This window comes from Convolutriloba macropyga, chromosome 13 (assembly GCF_964194025.1).
Source record: "Convolutriloba macropyga chromosome 13, txConMacr16.3, whole genome shotgun sequence".
Taxonomy (NCBI): domain Eukaryota; kingdom Metazoa; phylum Xenacoelomorpha; order Acoela; family Convolutidae; genus Convolutriloba; species Convolutriloba macropyga.
The window spans coordinates 19,319,013-19,339,791 of record NC_134480.1 but is presented as its reverse complement, the minus strand read 5'-3'; the positions used below and the strand labels follow the sequence as shown (position 1 = coordinate 19,339,791).

Below are 20,779 nucleotides of genomic sequence, written 5' to 3'. Positions count from 1 at the left end.
TCTGTTGTATATTTTAGTTTTTGAAGAACAAGAATTAATTTAACTAAATAGAACGTCGGTGTTTAGATTTTCTGTGTGGACGAGAATGGGAATTCACTCCCTTGGGATCCGCTTTCTTCAGAAGTCCAAAGTCTTTCGATGGTTGCGAATTTTCACTCATGTCGTACAATATCCTGGCGCAAAATTTACTTGAAGACAACAGGTAATTATTCAATTATTTCGCTACAATCATCATTGAAAGGCATTTTAATAAGAATTGGATATGTGCTGAAACAATTGTTTCAATCAAATGTAACTGAATTGATTTATAATTTTCTTGTCAGATTTTGCTTAGCCAATTTTGCCTCGAGCAGACACGTTCGCATTTTTTATTCACTGAGAAAGATCTGCTTATTTTGCAAATATTTTTAATGCTCTTTTCTAAGTGGGGAAAAACCTGTTGCGGATCATTTATCTGACACATTTCTGCAATTCAGATAGAAATTCATTGGATATCAATTATCTGGGCAATTTTGGCTGTTTGAGGAAGCTGAAAGTGCTCGAAATCAATCCAGGAGTTTGTACCTAAAAAAGGATGGAAACGATTATATAAACTTGGTTGACCAAAAGAAGAGTTTTAATGAATACCTGTTTAATTGTTCTCAAACGAAGTTTGTAGCAATTATATTAGTTTTGTCGGTCTTTTTTATGCGATTTTTCGCTTGAACAATTTTTCGTCTGACGCTTTTGACTTTCTGTCCTCAAGAACGGGATAAACAGGTAGCGTCCAGCGGGCATTAAGTGCTCTTAGAGCCTTTCAGCTCTGTTTCAGCTCAAACTGTTTTGGAGATTTATACTTATGGTGTGAAGGGCGGTTTTTAGAGGTTGAAGACACCCCACTGTTGACCCCCCCCCCCATTGCCCACCACCCCCACCGCGCTGTTGACCCCCACCCCAGTGTCGCCCGCCACCAGCCCCCGGTGAACCTCCCCCCTGTTTGTCATTTTTTGTCATTTTGTTTGTCATTTGTGTCAAAAATGTTTGTCATTTTTTAGGTTTTTTCTGCCTCAAGAGCCAAGTAACCTCCTCTAGGGTTTGAAAAAAGGTTACTGTATAGTTTTTAGATTAAATGGAATGTCTTGCAGGATTTTATCACGATTTTCTGCATTTTTGGTCAATTTTTTCCATTTTTTCAATTTTGACGTTTAGTCATTATTCAGGTTTTTTGATCCTCAAGGGTCAGAAAAACCCCGTTAAGGTTTGATTATCAGTTACTGGAAAATGTTTGTTGGTCATGGATTAGTTTTCAACCCTTGACGTTTTAGCAATTTTTTTTAATAAAACTTACATTTTTAAGTTTTTTAAAATTATTTGTCATTTTGTAGGTTTTTTAGCCTCAAGAGCCACGGAACTTCCTCTGGGGTTGATAATATGTTACTGCATAGTTAATAGATGTAATGGAATGTTTTTCATGATATTATTATCACGAAATTAAGCAATTTTAAAAACTTCCAACTTTTTCATCTTTTTGAATTTTTTCAGGCACCAGTGGCCCTGGGACCTCTCCCAATGCTTGATAACAAGCTGCTGCATAGTTTCTAGATTTAATGGGATCGTGATCAATATTTTTTTATGACTCCAGTTTTAGTAAATTTTGGATAAAGTTTTCAAATTTTTCAAAAATTTTTATGTTCCAAGTGTATGGATATTTATGTGTCTGTGAAACTATTTCAGGCTTGAAACACGGATAGTCTCATGAGACAATAAAATGGCTCTTAATATTTTAATATCTTGAATTGCTGCGAGATTTTTTAAAATTTGCAATTTTCCAAAGTTCGTTAATATTTTTTTTGTCCTTTTCTGAGTTTAACGACCAATACTGGCCAACGCAACTTTTCAAGTCTCGGAGATGGGTTACCTGACAGTACTTTTGAGACAAAAAATGGATTTGAACTTTTTTACTGCGAAGTTGAAAACATTTTTTTAATTTCGACTTTTTCAGTTTTGTTTTCTATATGATTTGTTTACTAACAAGGCTAGTAAACTAGAAGTTGCAGAGTCGAATCCCATCACGGAAAATATTCCTATCTCTCTTCTCTCTCTGTCGGTTAGTGTTCTTTCCGTCTCTTTCTCGTTCACGTTTTATCTCTCTCGCTCTATCTATCTATCTATCTCTCTCTCTCTCTCTCTTTTGTTGATGCCGCACTTCAGCTGCTGTTTGTGGCGTAATGTCATCATCTCTGATCCTCATTAACAATGAGTTATAGTAGAATTTTTTATCATCAATGACTTAACAGGCACTCTTTAGGAAATCATTGTTAATTGCTCTCAAAAGCAATTTGGAGCAAATATATGAATCCTGTTCTCTTTTATGCAATTTTTCGCTCGGCCAATTTTTTGTCTGACCCATTTGACTTTCGGGTTCAGAAACGGGATAAAGAGGTAGCGTTCAGAGGTCACTAAATCGTGGCTGGCTGCCGACGAAGCCAACCGCTCGTCGGTCGTTTGAGAGCAATTCGCCCGACGTTAGTCGGTTATGTTTAGAGAGTTGTATCGAAATGTTGACTACCGGAGTTTGGAATGGGACCACAGAAGATACAGACTGTTGCTTGAGCTGAGATTCTACAATCCACACGTATGTGAATAGTTTGTTTTGTTTTTGTGAAGACTCGCTAGTTATCGAGAGCTGTTAAATCGCTTTAGCCTTCTGTTAAATATTTTGCTGGTTTTTTTGAATCCAAATGTATATAATGAGAGTATTTCTTGAGACGTTAAGGTTCAAGAAACAAGCTTCAAAGGGATCTTTTCCGTTTGTGCCTATTTTTTTGACATTTCATTGTTTTTTGACATTTGTTTTTTTTTCAACATTTTACAATGAGTCAATTTAGGTTGTTTGTATGCAAGAGATGAATCAGGAACATCTAAATGGAGATTTACTAGAGATATTCTCTTCAATGGGCTACTCTATCGTGTATCAGCCGAGAACTGGAGACAAAAAAGACGGGTGCTTGATCATGTTCAAAAGAAAACACTTCAAATTGCTAATTGAACGGAAAGTCAAGTTTTTCAGGAAAGGTTAGTGTCTTGGGTAACCGATAAAATTAAAATAGCATTAGTTATAATACTTCAGATAAGTTGTCGTGAGATAATTTCTTTCGGTTCAGAAACTGAAGATTTTAGCGTTGCAGTCAGTTTATATAGGTTATGTGACTCCGATGAAGTCATTGAAAAAATCTGTTATTAATCGAGAGTGTGAACGTTTGAGATGTTTAGCCAAAATTTTGAATCTGCACAGTCACGTAACCTTGCTCAATACATCCAACTTGTCCGTTTAAAAATGCCGAAAGTTAATAAAAGTCAACTTCTGGCGATATAAATAGGAACTTCTGACACTGCAGACGTTTAAATCTTGCTCGTGCATTCTTCAAGTATAGGTTACGTGACTTCTTAGAACACGGATAGTGCACGTTTTAAAATGAATGATCAAGGAAGTCAACTTCTGGCTAAGTTTAGAGGAACTTCTGGCACTGGAGGCATTCGACATTTTAAATCGTTTTTATAGCTGCAAGCTGAGCAAAGTTATATGGCGGCGCTCTTGTTTTTTTTACAATCCAAGAATTGGATTGTAGAGGTGCTCTGTCTTGTTTTGTTCTGATCTCTCAAATCAGGATAAACAGGTAAGCCCCAATGGGCATTAAGTTTCATTAGAGACTCTTAGCTGGTTTTAGTAGTCCTTTGAGTGATGCAGTTGCTGGGAAGGCCTGGGAAGGAAGGTTAAAAGGTCGTTTTTAACAGCCGCGTCCTCAATTACAGGCGGCTATTATAGCGCTCCTAATTTTTTACAATTCAAAGAATTTGAATTGTATTGTGGCGCTGTGTTCACACATTTTTCAACGACTTTGATCTTTTAATACGGGATAAACAGGTAAAGCCCAGCGGGCATTAAGTTTCATTAGAGGCCCAAAGTGGGTTTTAGTAGTCCTTCAATTTCTTAGAGTGGTGCAGCTGCTGAGATGGCCTGAATTTAAGTTTTAAAGGTCATTTTTAAGAGTTTTTGGGCTCAAAATGCTGCAATTTTTCAAGTTTTTTTTGTAATTTTTTTGAGTTTTTTGTTTGAATAGTCTTAGGTTGAAGTTTTTAGAAGTTGATAAAGGCCTTGCGTGAGACAAAATAACTTGTCATGACCATTTTATGAGCTTGGTATTACAAACACGAACACGCAAATTGATCCTAATTTTTGCAATTTTTTCAAGTTTTTTAAAAAAGGTTTGATAATAGGGCACTGCATAGTTTCTAATAACAATGGATTGGTTTTCAACATTTTAATGTCTCAAATTCTAGCATTTTTTGATAAAAATCTGCAATTTTTTTCAAGGTTTTCTAAAGTTTTTGCCAATTTTTGATATTTGTCCAATCTCAAGTGCCAGAAAACCTATTCCACGGTCTGATTAAAGTTATTGCATGGTTGTTGGTTTCAATGGATTTGTTTTCAACAATTTAATTTTTCGAATTTCAGAAATTTTTAGATAAAATTTGCTAATTTTTTCAAGTTTTTTGCGAAACATTTGACTTTTATTATGTTTTTCTCACCTCAGTAGCCAGGTAACCTCATCCAAGGTTTGATCGTATGTTAATAAATAGTTGCTAGGGGCGATTGAATGATTTTCAACATTTTAATAGAACGAATTGTTTTTTTGAAAACTGAAATTGTTTTCTAAAAAATGTTGCCTATCGGTCTGAGCCAATGAATTTTAAAGGCTTGGAATTGGGCTACTGGATAGCCTCTAGAGACACAAAACTGATTCTGGAGATAATAATATCACATCAGCAGCCTTTCATTAAAGTTTGCAATTGATTTCAGCTTTTTTTTGAATTTTTTGGTCATTTTCGAGTTAATCGATCTTCAATGGCCAATGAATTCTTTTTCAGGTATTGCAGATATAATACTGGACCGATTTCAGAAACAAAAATTGGCTTTGAATTCAATTTTGAAAGCGGTATATTTAAAGGGATCAAATTTTTGCCTAAGGGGTAAAAGCTTGAATAGTTTTAGCAATGAGTATGTTTTTCTTTAGTTTGTTTGATTGTTTAAGTTTCTCAATTTTTTGAGATGATTTTGTTTGTGTTTTGGCTGGCATTTTTCAATTGATCTGCTGGTCAGGTAGAGTACTTTCGAGTTTTTCATTCAATTCTTGGAATTGATTTCAGGACTTGTCCTGCTATGTTTTTTTACTTCGTCTAACATATTTTTGTTTCGTCTTACCCTGACTTCTTGGAATTGACTTTTTTAATGACTTACCTCACTCATAAAAATGACTTTTGAATTCACTTATGGAATTTTAAGTTTCATGAACATTTACTTGTTAAAGGTCAATTGTGTGCATCTAAGTAGTGGCAAACATATATGCCCTAATTCTTGAATATAGAGTCTCGAGTTTTTGTTTTCGAATATTAATTTTGGGATCTTCTCCGTTTGTGCCCCCAGTACGTTATGCGCCCCCCATTTACAGAGCACGTGCCATTACATAGTAAGTCACTATGTAAAAATTATTGCACGTGCATCTGAGGGGTGCAAATAATATGCGCCCACTAAGCTGAGGGGGCACAAACGGAAACTATCCTAATTTTGAAAAGCCCTTTTAGGGCTCTCTCCTTAGAGCTTATTTGTCTCATAAACTGACAGTCCAAAGCTAACCCAAAAAGTCTAGTTTAAGTGGTCTATTAAAGGACTCGTGGTCGATCTGTCTACCTAATCTCTTTAGTTGTTTCAATTCATGGAAGGCCCCAAGCGTCTATCGCGGCTATTTTCCGGCAATCTGCCGGATATGTTTAGTAGTTTTGAACCCAAATTGTTGCATGTTTTGAACGGTTCTTTGGTCATATTTTTTAATTGCTCTTGAATGAATTTCAAAGCAATTATTGTAAACGTGTGTGTCTTTTTTATGCAAAGTTTTTGCTTGAAAATTTTGTCTTTTCGAGTGACTTTTACGCTCTTGACTTTTTGCGTTGCGCGTGATCTAAAGTTCTCTCTCAATCACAATTTCAAGCAGCTGAATTCAATTGGCAGCAATTTAATACTAAAAGTCAAATGAAAAGTGCGCCGAAAGTGGTGCCATTTTTTACTTTAAATCTTAGTAGCGTTATATGTTAACCTATAATGTGGTTATTTGAAGCCCGCTATTGAACTTCTTTGTCCCATTTATGCTCCGCCCCTCCCTCCCCCCCGACTAAAGCAGGCTGCAAATTAGAAATCTCACTAGTCGTTCGAGAGCAATTCTTCCGACGTTTAGTCGGTTATGTTCATTGATAGGTAACAGAATTGTTCATTGATTTTGGGGAGTGTATGCTAGTTTATCTCTACAAGAGTAATAAAAATAGCCGAATTTGTTGCGTGCGTCTTAGTATCTTCTCTCGAACTTAGCTTCATATTGACTTGGTTTTTGAGCTCTGGAAAACTTCCGTTAATTGGCTTATGAGCTTCGGATGCTTCTAATTGATTATATTTAGTGACAAATGGAGTTCAGTTTTAAATAAATGGATCCGTTTTCTATAAAAAATTTCAGCATAGTTTAAGCTCGAGATTTCATTTTGATTATTTTCGTTTTTTATAGAGGGCAATTGCTTCTAGACATGTTATCATTCAGATCAATCAGTTAATTTCTCGCAATTTTAGTATCGACCTCAACTGGAATCAACGTTTGGGATAATGCATGCTTTTTGAAGTTTAATGAAGTGCTGAAAAGTAATTTCAAATTTTGTTACATTCGCTGTACAATTTTTCCATGTGAGAGCAAACTTTTAAAATATTTTTGGGATTCCTTTAGCAATGTATTAAATTTATGGGAAGCTGGGTAAATACCGATACACAACGTGGAATAACATTAAATGAAATATGTAACATGCTTCTGATTGCTTTCCAAATCTTTTTGTTTTTGAGATCACGTTTGATGGTGAAAGTTTCTTAGCTTTGCTTCATAAGAAGCTTTGCTTCTTAGCTTTGCTTTTTTTCATGGGGTTATCGGAGGCCTTTCAATATGGGGCTATGAATGTTTGTTTTTGAATATAGAAATAATTTTAGTTGATGTTCGCTGTTGTTTTATATTATTTGCACTTTTTTAGCATTAGTCTTGTAGAAGTTTGTAACAATTGTATTAGTCCTGTGGTGTTTTTATTTGATTTTTCGCTTGACCGAGAAATTTGATTTATGTTATGGAGACTTAAATTATTGATTTGAGCGGTGGTTCTTGGAATTTTTTCTAAGAACAAACGCAGTGGTAACTAGTCAGGTACCCCAATGTAAAGCTGATGAAAACAATGTAAACAAATGATGATAAACAATGAAACGTGTCAGCAATGATCCAGAGCGGTCAGTTGAAAATGTGATAATTAAAACTTTACGTGTCCTGACGTTTAATACAAAAGGTTTTTGTGGAATAATTGGGTAAAAGTTTCCGTCTAATAAAACAATGTTTTTGGAGAAAAAAAGATCTAGAAAACGGGAAAATTTTGGAAGCTCTTATTGCTCGAAGCTTATATACTGGATTTTTTTGTTTCGGCTACTCTATAGAACGAATGGCGAATAGTTTTCCTCAAAACTGAGTTTCCTAACTGTTTTGCCATTTTTGTACGTTGCTGACTTCGATAGCTAATATGTGAACAGTAAGCTTAAAGGACCCATGGTTATGTGGATAGTGTAACAAAAATGATTATTTGGTGTGAGATCCTTAGTGTCAATTCGAAGGATTTTTCATAGATTGATGAGATATTGGCAATGTTTAGTTTTTGGAAAAGGACAAAAAAATGTTCTGGTCTATAATCATAAACGCGAAATAAAATCATTAAATGATTTCCAAGCTCAGTGGTTAACAATTTGAGAAACCAAGAGCGTCTTGAAGAATGTAAAAATTACTTTTGCAAAAATTTGCAAACATGTTTTTTTCGTACCTCGAAACGCGAAAATGGTGCTAATCAAATATTGAACTGTGAATTATAGCCTCCAGCAGTGACTTGGTGCAATATTTGGTGTAAAGATATGAGGGAATGTAATCGCCTTTTCAAAACAAATTGGCCGTTTTGCACATTTTTCTAATGCAATGACCCGCAAATTTTGCTGCTCTAAATGTGTTGTTCAAATAATTTTGAAATGTGAAAATAAATGTGTCCTCCGGCCGTTCGGTTTGAAGAAAATTAGAGAAGTTTACAGCGAAATTTAAAGCTGGTCGACTTATGCTAGCTTTTTGTTGCCATTCCATTACTCCAGGATCGGACCTAATATGCTACTGTCCTGGCTTACATTTTTTGAATATATTTTTGGTAAAGTTCTAACGATTTTTAGGGCATCGAATAATTTAATATTTTTTGAGCAATTGAGATAAGCCAGATTCTCTCTATTAAAAGACCGCTCTTATTGTCAGTTGAAAATTTGCCAGTTTCTATATTTTTTAGGCAAGTACCAGTGCCCTCATTGTTTGGCTTGCTCCACGATGCGTGTTTCCAAAAATGCTTCTCTGTGACCTGAAATGTTTTCATCCAACTGTTGTTTTGAGATACTGTAAAAAAACCGACTTGTGAGCGATTTGCGAAAACTGTAAAAAGGGAGAAGTTGTTCAGAGTGTTGTAATTTTTTTCTAGAAGAGTGGCGAAAAAATCATTGATCGCCATCTTTCTCATTGATTTTTCAATCCTGTAAAAATAAGTGAAATAATAATAAATACCTGAGCAAATAGTGAGAAAACAACGAAATTTAAACTAATACAAATTTTGTTAAAATGTGAGCATAGTACAAAATTTTAACTTTGATTTTAATTTCGCTTTCATTTAAATTTGGATGCCTGTTATTAATTGCTCTTGAACGAAGTTCATAGCAATTATTGTAAACGTGTTTGTCTTTTTTAAGCAAAATTTTAGCTTGACATTTTTGGCTTTTCGATTGACTTTTATGCCCTCGATTTTTTGCGTTTCGTGTGATCTAAAATTCTCTCTCAATCCCGAATTCAAGCAGCTGAACTAAATTGGTAGCAATTTAATACTAAAAGTCAAATGAAGAGTGCGCCGAAACTGGTGTCATTTTTTACTTTACATCTTAATAGTTGTATATGATATCCTATAATGTGATTATTGAAAGCCCACTATTGAACCTCTTTGTCCCATTTAGACTTCCCTCCCTCCCTCCTCACACCCTCCCCCGATTGAAGCAGGCTGCAATTGATTAGAGCTCCCAGTAGTCGTTCGAGAGCAATTCTTACGTTTAGTTGGTTATGTTTTCGAGTTTTCTGTTTGATTAGTCTTGAATTGTCATTCGTCAAAGTTGATAAAGGTCTTTTGTAATTTATAATTACTTTTTTGACCGTTTTGTGTGCTATATATTTTGGTACTGCAAACATAAAAATTCAAATCAATAATTTCTTAACTTTTTTCAAATTCTTAGCAATTTCTTTGTCTTTTTCTGAGTTTCTCTAACCTCAGCTACCAGTGAACCACCTCTAGGCTTTGACGATTTGACAATAGGGTATGGCATAATTTCAGTTGCCAATTGAATGGTTTTCGACATTTAAAGATCACAAATTTTTGCATTTTTTTGATGAAATTTGCTTTTTCTTAAAATTTTGATATTTTTTGTCGCTTATTGATTTTCTCCAGACCCAGGGGACATAACATTTCCTCTGGGGTCTGATCGTAGGTTAATGCTTATTTTTCAATGGCAATGGAATTCATTTCAACATTTAATTATCACGATTTTTGGTATCACGGTTTTTTTTACTTGCATTTTTCAAGTTTTTTTTCTAAATTTGCTGTTATTTTGCAGCCTCCGGTGCCAGAAAGTTTCCTTAAGAGTGTGATATTAGGTTATTGCATTGTTTTTAGTGGCAATAAAATTGGTTTCAACATTCCAATATGACTAATTTTTTAATCACTAATTTTAATAAAACTTGCGAATTCTCTCAAGTTTTTTTTGAAAATTTTTGTCTTTTTCATTCCTAGGTGCCAGAGAACTTCATCTAGGGTTTGATATTAGGTTACTTTGTTGTTAACAGGGGCAAAGTAATGGATTGCAATATTTTGATATCACGAGTTTATGCAATTTTGTGGCAGAATTTAAATTTTTTTCAAATTTTCTGAAAATTGTTTTCAAATTGTTTCCTGTTCATCGGTTTTTATGGGCCAGCGAAAAATTTTTAGACCAAAAGTTTGTTTACTTGATAGTTTTTAGTGATATTCCAATGGTTCTGAATGTATTAATATTACAAATTTTTGCAAGATTTGCTATTCTCTTTTTTTGTCATTTTCTGAGTTTATCGCTGTTTGAGGGCAAGTAAATTTCTCTTAGGACTTTCAGTTGATTTTTGGACACATTCAAGAGACAAAAATGGTCTTGAGCATATTAAAGGTGCGAAATTTAGAAAATTCTAAGTTTGGCCTTCAGGGTAAATGTTTCAAGAGTTTTTTGCAATGATTCTATTTTTGTTTAGGTTGTTTATTTTAGTTTCTCAACTTTTGAGACTGTCTGTCTTTTTCGGCTTGCATTTTTCAATTGATCTGCTGGTCAGATACAGTAGTTCTATTTTATTCATTAATTTCTTTAGATTGTGTTTCGGGACTTGCCATGCTATGTTTTTAAAGATGTTTCCACGTATCCTACTTGACTTTTATCTTTCAAAACGGGATAAACAGATAAAGCGCAGTGGGCATTAAGTTTCATTAGAGGCTCAAGGCCCGCTTTAGTTGTCCTTCAAGTGCTTGGAGTGGTAGAGCTGCTGGGAATGCCCGTATTCAAGGTTAAAAAGTCTTATTTAAGAGTTTTTGAGCCCAAAATGGTGCTATTTTTCAGTTTTTTTGTCTTTTTTTTTTATTTGACTAGTCTTGAATTGACGTTTGCTAATGATGAGTGATATAAGTCTTTGTCAACATATATTGATTTTCTATGACCAATTTTTGAGCTATATGTCTTGGTACTGCAAACATAAAACGAAAAATGATTGTAATTTTTTTAATTTGCGTTGATCCAGCCTCACGGTGCCAAAAAAGTTTCTCTAGATTCTTATAATAGGCATTGTTTTTAGTGGCAAGAGAAATGTGCTCAACTTTTTTATTTCACGAAATTAAGCATTTTTTGATAAAATTTGGAATATTCTTCATTTTAAAAAAATCGTTTGTTTTGTTCAGTTTGACTTGCCTTGGCCGGCAGGTAACCTCCTCTAGGATTTGGTAGTATGTTACTGCATAGTTTTTAGGGGTAATGGAATGGGTTTCAACATATTAATTTCACGAATTTTTGCATTTTTGTGATAAAATTTGAAATTGTTATCAAATTTTCTTTAAAAAAGTATTGTTCTGAATCTCGATTTTGGGCAAGTGAAACTTTTTAGACTTGTAATCGAGTAAGTGAATAGTTTCTGAGGTAAATAAAATGGTTCTGAAGATTTTTCAGCAGCATTTCAACAAAATTTGCAGTTGATTGAACTTTTTTGAAAGTTTTTGTCTTTTTTGATCTGATGGAGTTTTTCGATCTATAATGAAACTTTTGTTTTGCACATGGTTTGCTGGACAAATCCAAGAAAAAAATGATTTTGAGCATATTAAAGTTGGGAATTATAGAAACTGAATAATTTCTTTGAAAAAGGAGTTGTCATTTTCTTCAGTTTTTCTGTCTTTGTTGGCCAATAAACCCTCTTTCAATGATTGGTCGTTGGTTAATATGTGCATTTTCTTTGAGCAGTTTCGACATTCAGGGTAAAATTTTCAAGCATTTTAGCAGTGATTATTTTTTTTGTTTTAGTTTCTCTAAACTTCAGAGGACGCTGGTCTTTTCGGCTGGTCTTGTCCCATTGATCTGCTGGTCAGATACAATAGTTTTAAGCTTTAATTCTGTTCTTGAGATTTTTTTTGTCTGACGCTCTTTTTTGTTTTGCATTTTTTCAGACAGCAAAGCTGAAAAAATAAAATTAACTGAATGACTTATTCTCACTAACGGCTTTTGCGTGCGTCACGTCATTTCTCATTCTTTCTCTCTAGCAAAAGTCTTTAAGTCATTTGCATTAATGGATTATGATCATATAAAGTTAATTTGAATTCGTTTAAGGTCTAAGGAAATCACACGTGCAGTAAAAGTCACTTATAAATATTCTTCTGCGGAATGAGTTTTAACAAGCTTTATTAATTTATTGCTGAATATTTTTTCGCATAGCTTTTTTAGCGGTGTCGATTTTTTTCAATTTAGATCTCTGTTTATATCTCTTAAACGGCACACAAGTCTATTTCGGAGCTATTCCGGCAGTCCGACGGCTATAATAATGTTGTTTCTGCTCTCATATCAAATCGATATTTTATGCAATGTGGAAATCTGGTATGTGTTTTTTATAGTTTGTCGTCACTCTGCTTGTTTTCGTAAACAAAATTTTATCTAGCCTTTTTTAAAACAGAAGAATGTTTCGGTGGTTATTTTTGCTTCGAGCAAAAACATTTCTATATTGGAACTTCAAATAGATGAACTAAAATTCGTATTGTTGCTGTTTGAAAAGCGGCATAAAAATTAGTTATTTTTGTGATGGTCTGAAAATCCGCTCGAGAAAATTAATTATTGGTTTCAAAAGTTTCTGTTCTAAGCACATAAATCCATTTTACTGTCGCACATAGTTTGTGGCCCCTACCGAAGTTGTCCCACCTTCAGTAACCTTCAGATGCAGAAATTTGATCTGGGTGATTAATAACTATAATTTGAACAAAGAATAATCCAGAATTGTAAATCAAAACTTATCAATAACGAAGAGCATGTAAGTTTTAGCTACCGTTGTTGATGTAGAATTTTCATTTAAAATTTGAACCTGTGAATGCAGGCTCAATATTTGAAATTATTTCTTGCCCATCATTGTTTTTCTCATTATGTATTGTTTGTACTATAGTTGTTTGAGTATAGTATTTGTCATTGATTGAATAGAACCTGTTTTGTTTGAAATAAACGTGCTGGTGTAGTCGAGTAAACAAATTTTTGCTTGACCGTTTAAACTATTGGACTGACTTTGCTACATAATAAACTCTTATGACTACATTTGAAACCTTCCGTATTGAATTTAGCTACTCCCCCCGTCTGAAGCACGCTGCAATAGATTCGAGTTCCCACTAGTGGTTCGAGAGCAATTCTTCCGACGTTAGTCGGTTATTTTTTTTTAAGTTGTATAGAATTTTACGTCTCTAGAAAATATTCACAAGTTTGCTCTTCGTCGTTTTTTCTTTTTTTTACTAGTTTTCTATATTGAGATGCTCAATGATGCAGCGTTTTTGAAGCAGCTTGTTTTCCTTAAATCAAACTTTTTCAACCATGATAAGCTATATATCCGTTTTATCTTTTCTACGGCAAAAATGTCAGCTATTTTGGAGATAAGCTGACTATATTCTTGTTTGCGGTAATGCTATTATACATGATTGTCCGGGTGTAGTATAAGATTGTTTGTTGATAAAATTTAAATTCTGAGGCTAATATTTCAATTTCTGTTGCTTGCTTTAATACAGTCTGTCATGAACTGAAATTATTCGAAGTTCGGTCCCGCGAAGTTTAAAACTACTGTGGCCCACGCATGGTCACATGAGTATACTTAGTTGCTCTCAAGAGAAGTTAGTAACAATTGTATTAGTTTTGTTGGTCTTTTTCTAATGCGACTTTTTGTGCTACAATTTTTTTTTCGTCTTAGTTATTTTCGTCTGACCATTTGGCTTTTTGTACTGAAAAAGTGGAATAAATAACTGCAACCCTGAGGGCATTAAGCCACTGAGCATTTCGCGTAGTTTGAATAGTCTTTCTTTGCACTAATCTTCGAAGCTGCTGAGGAGACGTAAAATCCGTGTATCAGGGGCATTTTGTCGGTTTAGACACCCTTTCCACCCCACCCTCCCAAGTTGTCCACTCTCACCTCATTCCACCCTTAGCCTAGCAATCTCTAGTCCACTTGAGAACCCGCTCCTTTCCCCCTCACTCAGTTAAGCTTAAACTAACATCCCTAAGTTCCAGCTAACTACTGACAGCCAACTGTTCGCCTGTCTTTGAGAGTATTTTTGGACGTTAGACGGTTATCTTTACGTTTATTAGTGTTTCTGAAGTTTAAATTGTGATCGAAGGTTACGCCTGTTTGGTTATTTGGACATTTAGGTGGAATATAAGTTGACAGGAGGACCTCTTCAAGTAGAATTTTAACAAGATAGATGCAAGATTAGATGCTATGGTGATGGCAGGTCCTTTGTTGTTCCAACCCATCATGACATATACGTTAAGATTTTCCTGCTAGCCTGGCGTTGTTTTCTGCCAGTTTTGGCGGGTGATATCTTTTGCGAAGACATTTAGTAGTATCCTTGTGAAGCCCTTTGAAAATTGAATGGAGTCTTGAAAAGACATATTCAAATGTTCGTTTTGTTGTGTAATAATTAAGGTTTTCACTCTTCTCACCATTTCAAGTAGGGTAACGTACAGACAGATAGATTTTATAGAACAAAATATATTGTAGATTTTTATTAGCAGTCTCCAAGTACATAATAGCCTATTATTTTAAATTTGCCTCATATTTTAAAACAGATTTATTTATGATAAATGTAATATAAGAACGGATTGAGTAAAATTCAGTGCACAAACTTTCGAGGATATCTTCATGAAAAATTTTGTTAACTTAAAAAATTATTTTCCAAGTTTTTCATGATCAATTTTGTTCTCCAAGTTTTTCATGATCAAAAGAAGAGATTAATGCCATTGGAAAAGGATCTGGTCATTAGTTAATTTTCTGAGTGTTAAAATTCTAGTTATATCATCCACTTCAAATAGCCAAGTGTTAAAAGTTTATTCGTAGAGTTTGAGGCTTCAATATTTGTAGGCTGTACGCTTGTATCTAATAAAAGAAGTTTGCAAAATCTTTTGGTTATTATTTTAAGCTGTATTTGTTTGTTATCTGTTGTTTTTTAAGATTGTTCACACATTCTCATGATTTTTGAAGTCAAATTGGAGTAGTGATTTTGGTCACGCCGAAACAGGACGTGGAGCGAAAAAGCGAAAGGTTTTTCGCTCTAATTTTATAGTTGAGTGAGAAAATGGTGTATGGGCAACAATTTGATATCTCGCTGATGGTTTTTTGTTCACATGCGGCATTTTCGCTTGATTTTAACTGTTTTTTTTCATCTTTTTGCTGGGATTTTTTTAAACTGTTTTCTCAATCAAGTAAAAGTACATTCCATGACTAGTTCTTTTGTTTAGATAATGAAAATTCTTTAAATTGTTGGGCAGGATTTGTCCTGCTACTATGTTTTTTACTTCGTCGAATAAATTTTTTTTCGCTTAATCTTTGTTCACAGCTTGTTCAACATTTTGCGTGGAATCTTTTGAATACAAAACAGGAGTATGTTCAGCTCCAAAATGCCATCAAGTTAGTTCGCACGTCAAAATTGTTTGTTTTTTTTTTGAAATCCCAATCTTGGTTATGGGAATTAACGGCGGCTATTTTCCGGCAATCTGCCGGGTATGTTTTTGGTTTAAATAATTCTTTGGGAACGCATATCACCACTTCTCTGTGATATCTAGGATTTTCGATAAAAACGAGAAATTTAAAATCAGAGTTAGATTTCAGCCCCTTTTTTGCCAATTTAAAAAAATGGACGTCAATTTTTGCGACAAAAAATGATTTTGATCAAAACATTTCTGTTAAGCTGTCATGAAAAGTGAAGCTGAAAACGTAAATACCAAGTTAGATATTGATATCTCTGCTTAAATGTATGTTTTACTTTGAGGAACGAGTTTTCTTCACCATATACATTTTTGGAGTCAACTTCCTCATATACATTTTTTGTGGCCTCACCTGCATGTTTCATCATGAATATTTCACGTGTCGTACCCATAGAATCAAGTTTTTTGAGAATTCAGGAAGTTAAACTAAGGAAACTTGACGTATTTGATCATCAATTTTTAGCTTTATAGTCATTAGCTGTTTTTGCAAGATATGAAACTAGGAGCTATAGTTTTTTTTGTGTTCGCAAATGTTTCCCTGTGTTCTTTACATTCTAAAGGTTCATCGACGTGTTTCTTCACAGCACTGCTCGCGTTTATCTTTTTTTTTTCGATCAAATCACAAGTGCTTTTTCATTTCTGCTACGAAACTTTTCTGGTTCGTCTGTTTGCGTGAATGAAATTTTTATGATGCTGATTTTCAAAACTAACTTCAATGAAAAAACCAAGCGAGAGTTGTGGTCTTCAATTTGAAGTATCTGAGTTTTATGAAATTTTTTAAAAGTCGTTCCAAAAATTCATCATGATGATAAACCATGCGAATTAGTTCTTGTCTCCCTTCAAGGTCTAAAATCAGTAAATTCAAATTGGTAAAAATCTATTTACGCTTAGATACTTTACTTTGGATACAACAAAATTAATTCCGGAGGGTTTAGAGCGTTCCAGGAGGTAACTTGATCCACTTATTCCAAAGTCTTTGAGCTTGTGAAATTTTGTTATTCGAATCTCTAGGGAAAATAAGAAAAATCCCACGTTAATTATAATTTGCCCTTCTTTCTAGGATAATTTTTCACTTTTGTTTCTCCACCTTTGAGGCTGATGTAATTGTTTTTAGCGTCAAATTGCACTTTTTGCGTTAGCTGTGCTGCAATCGCCAAATTGTTATCGCGTAGACGTTAATTGAAGGAAAAAAACGTAATCGCAAAATAAGAACTTTCTATATGTGAAAGATTAGCAGACGATGAAAATAAAGAAATGGAGACATTTCAGGGGGGAAATGGGACGAGGCGTTGTTACTGTTCAACTGAGCTTACGCAACCCTAAATTGTAATTTTAGAAGGTTGTTTTCAGAAGCAGAGGAAACTGAGCTTCAGTTTTCCTAATGAATTTTCTGTTTTTTGTCTTCTTTACCATGCAAGGTTAATCCCGATTTCATTTTATCATTTCACCAAATGCGTTCTTTTATTTTGCTCTTTTCATTTTTTAGTTACTAAATGAAGAAAGAACAGCAAATTGTGTCATTTGAGAATTGGTATAACTTTAAAGTACCACCACGGATTTTAATTGCATTCATTATATTTTTAGACTTTGTACAAATTGAACTAATGATTTCATTCCTGTCTTTATTCGATAGTTTTGTTTCCCTTTGCGGATGGATTATCTGTCATTATCAATTTAATTTTATGTCAGAGTACTTTTATTTAGCCCAGCTTTGATTGCTCTTAAATTTTAAATCAGAGATTATTTCCTAACTCAACATTGGCTTCGTTACTGTGAAATTTACTTTTGCCGGTTTTTTGAGACTTATCTATTATTCACAACCGTTTTTTCGCAAAGTTGACTATAGCGGGACTTTTGTTGGAATTTTGGATCATTGCCTCAAAACTTAGTCTAAAATTCTAGTCGCATGTAAATTGCAATCACAAAGCTTGAACTAAACTTCTATTTCATGCTTTGGATCTGTCCACGTAGTAGGTCATGACCCTCCATAGTTAATATAAATTTTGCCCCTCAAAAGGGCCAATTCAAAAGAAACGAGATAAAGCACGGGCGCTAAGACTTAACTTTTGAACTCTTAGTTTATCAAGTTATCAAAGACCCTTAGAGTATACTGCTAACTTGTGTTAGCATTGTGCTCATTGTCCTGATTTAAGAATTCAATCAATAAAATTCACGAAATATATTGAATTCAGTCAAAGGCAAAATCAGAAGAAATTATGTAGACCGATAGAGCCCGGTATTTAAGTAATAGTGTATTAGGTTATCAGAGTTCATAGAGCAGTTCATTGCTGGCATTGGTATTAGCTTAATAGCCCTAAGTTGAGAAGCCGAATAACAGTACAGATGTGTAATCTAACTTAAACTTGTGACTAAATTTGAACACTTTTTTGACACTGTTATTTTGTATCCTTCTCAATGGGTGTCAAGTAAAGTCAATGGGGGCTATTTTCCGGCTGTATACCGGATGTTTTAAATACAATCCATGAAGTTTCTCTAGAATTAAGCTTTTGATAAAGCTGTTTTTTGCATGCGTGTGGCTGTTCGTTTCAGTAGTGCAACAAATAGTACTTTGAGAGTAACCTTTGATTTTGAAATTTTTTGTAGAACAGAACTGTGTCTGCAAAAAAGAATTTTTTTTGAAGTTATCCTTGTAAAAACAAAGGATGTTGCGGAAGGGCGGCCTCAGATTCCACTATTTCTTTATATTGAGTCTATTAAGAACTGAACAAATGATGATAAACAATGAAACATGTCAGCAATGATCCAGAGCGGTCAGTTGAAAATGTGATAATTAAAACTTTACGTGTCCTGACGTTTAATACAAAAGGTTTTTGTGGAATAATTGGGTAAAAGTTTCCGTCGATTAAAACAATGTTTTTGGAGAAAAAAAGATCTAGAAAACGGGAAAATTTTGGAAGCTCTTATTGCTCGAAGCTTATATACTGGATTTTTTTGTTTCCGCTACTCTATAGAACGAATGGCGAATAGTTTTCCTCAAAACTGAGTTTCCTAACTGTTTTGCCATTTTTGTACGTTGCTGACTTCGATAGCTAATATGTGAACAGTGAGCTTAAAGGACCCATGGTTATGTGGATAGTGTAACAAAAATGATTATTTGGTGTGAGATCCTTAGTGTCAATTCGAAGGATTTTTCATAGATTGATGAGATATTGGCAATGTTTAGTTTTTGGAAAAGGACAAAAAAATGTTCTGGTCTATAATCATGAACGCGAAATAAAATCATTAAATGATTTCCAAGCTCAGTGGTTAACAATTTGAGAAACCAAGAGCGTCTTGAAGAATTTAAAAATTACTTTTGCAAAAATTTTCAAACATGTTTTTTTCGTACCACGAAACGCGAAAATGGTGCTAATCAAATATTGAACTGTGAATTATAGCCTCCAGCAGTGATTTGGTGCAATATTTGGTGTAAAGATATGAGGGAATGTAATGTAACTTTTCAAAACAAATTGGCCGTTTTGCACATTTTTCTAATGCAATGACCCGCAAATTTTGCTGCTCTAAATGTGTTGTTCAAATAATTTTGAAATGTGAAAATAAATGTGTCCTCCGGCCGTTCGGTTTGAAGAAAATTAGAGAAGTTTACAGCGAAATTTAAAGCTGGTCGACTTATGCTAGCTTTTTGTTGCTATTCCATTACTCCAGGATCGGACCTAATATGCTACTGTCCTGGCTTACATTTTTTGAATATATTTTTGGTAAAGTTCTAACGATTTTTACGGCATCGAATAGTTTAATATTTTTGAGCAATTGAGATAAGCCAGATTCTCTCTATTAAAAGACCGCTTTTATTGTCAGTTGAAAAATTTCCAGTTTCTTTATTTTTTAGGCAAGTACCAGTGCCCTCATTGTTTAGCTTGCTCCACGATGCGTGTTTCCGAAAATGCTTCTCTGTGACCTCAAATGTTTTCATCCAACTGTTGTTTTGAGATACTGTAAAAAACCGACTTGTGAGCGATTTGCGAAAACTGTAAAAAGGGAGAAGTTGTTCAGTGTTGTAATTTTTTTTCTAGAAGAGCGGCGAAAAAATCATTGATCGCCATCTTTCTCATTGATTTTTCAATCCTGTAAAAATAAGTGAAATAATAATAAATACCTGAGCAAATAGTGAGAAAACAACAGAAATTTAAACTAATACAAATTTTGTTAAAATGTGAGCATAGTACAAAATTTTAACTTTGATTTTAATTTGGCTTTCATTTAAATTTGGATGCCTGTTATTAATTGCTCTTGAACGAAGTTCATAGCAATTATTGTAAACGTGTTTGTCTTTTTTATGCAAAATTTTAGCTTGACAATTTTGACTTTTCGAGTGACTTTTACGCTCTTGACTTTTTGCGTTGCGCGTGATCTAAAGTTCTCTCTCAATCACAATTTCAAGCAGCTGAATTCAATTGGCAGCAATTTAATACTAAAAGTCCAATGAAAAGTGCGCCGAAACTGGTGCCATTTTTTACTTTAAATCTTAGTAGTGTTATATGTTAACCTATAATGTGGTTATTTGAAGCCCGCTATTGAACTTCTTTGTCCCATTTAGGCTCCGCCCCTCCCTCCCCCCCCGACTGAAGCAGGCTGCAAATTAGAAATCCCACTAGTCGTTCGAGAGCAATTCTTCCGACGTTTAGTCGGTTATGTTCATTGATAGGTAACAGAATTGTTCATTGATTTTGGGGAGTGTATGCTAGTTTATCTCTACAAGAGTAATAAAAATAGCCGAATTTGTTGCGTGCGTCTTAGTATCTTCTCTCGAACTTAGCTTCATATTGACTTGGTTTTTGAGCTCTGGAAAACTTCCGTTAATTGGCTTATGAGCTTCGGATGCTTCTAATTGATTATATTTAGTGACAAATGGAGTTCAGTTTTAAATAAATGGAACCGTTTTCTATGAAAAATTTCAGCGTAGTTTAAGCTCGAGATTTCATTTTGATTATTTTCGTTTTTTATAGAGGGCAATTGCTTCTAGACATGTTATCATTCAGATCAATCAGTTAATTTCTCGCAATTTTAGTATCGACCTCAACTGGAATCAACGTTTGGGATAATGCATGCTTTTTGAAGTTTAATGAAGTGCTGAAAAGTAATTTCAAATTTTGTTACATTCGCTGTACAATTTTTCCATGTGAGAGCAAACTTTTAAAATATTTTTGGGATTCCTTTAGCGCTGAAAAGTAATTTCAAATTTTGTTACATTCGCTGTACAATTTTTCCATGTGAGAGCAAACTTTTAAAATATTTTTGGAATTCCTTTAGCAATGTATTAAATTTATGGGAAGCTGGGTAAATACCGATACACAACGTGGAATA

At 34.1% G+C, this 20,779-nt stretch overlaps 1 protein-coding gene across 1 annotated transcript in view; it reads left to right on the top strand.

Moving 5' to 3' along the window:
* Positions 1-20,779, top strand: part of LOC142352288 (protein angel homolog 2-like) — a 49,257-nt gene that overhangs the window by 9,827 nt on the left and 18,651 nt on the right. The window contains exons 2-4 of the mRNA XM_075404790.1: positions 67-202; positions 2,524-2,614; positions 2,868-3,054. Coding sequence (XP_075260905.1) covers positions 67-202; positions 2,524-2,614; positions 2,868-3,054 — 414 coding nt within the window. The remainder of the gene's footprint in view (positions 1-66; positions 203-2,523; positions 2,615-2,867; positions 3,055-20,779) is intronic.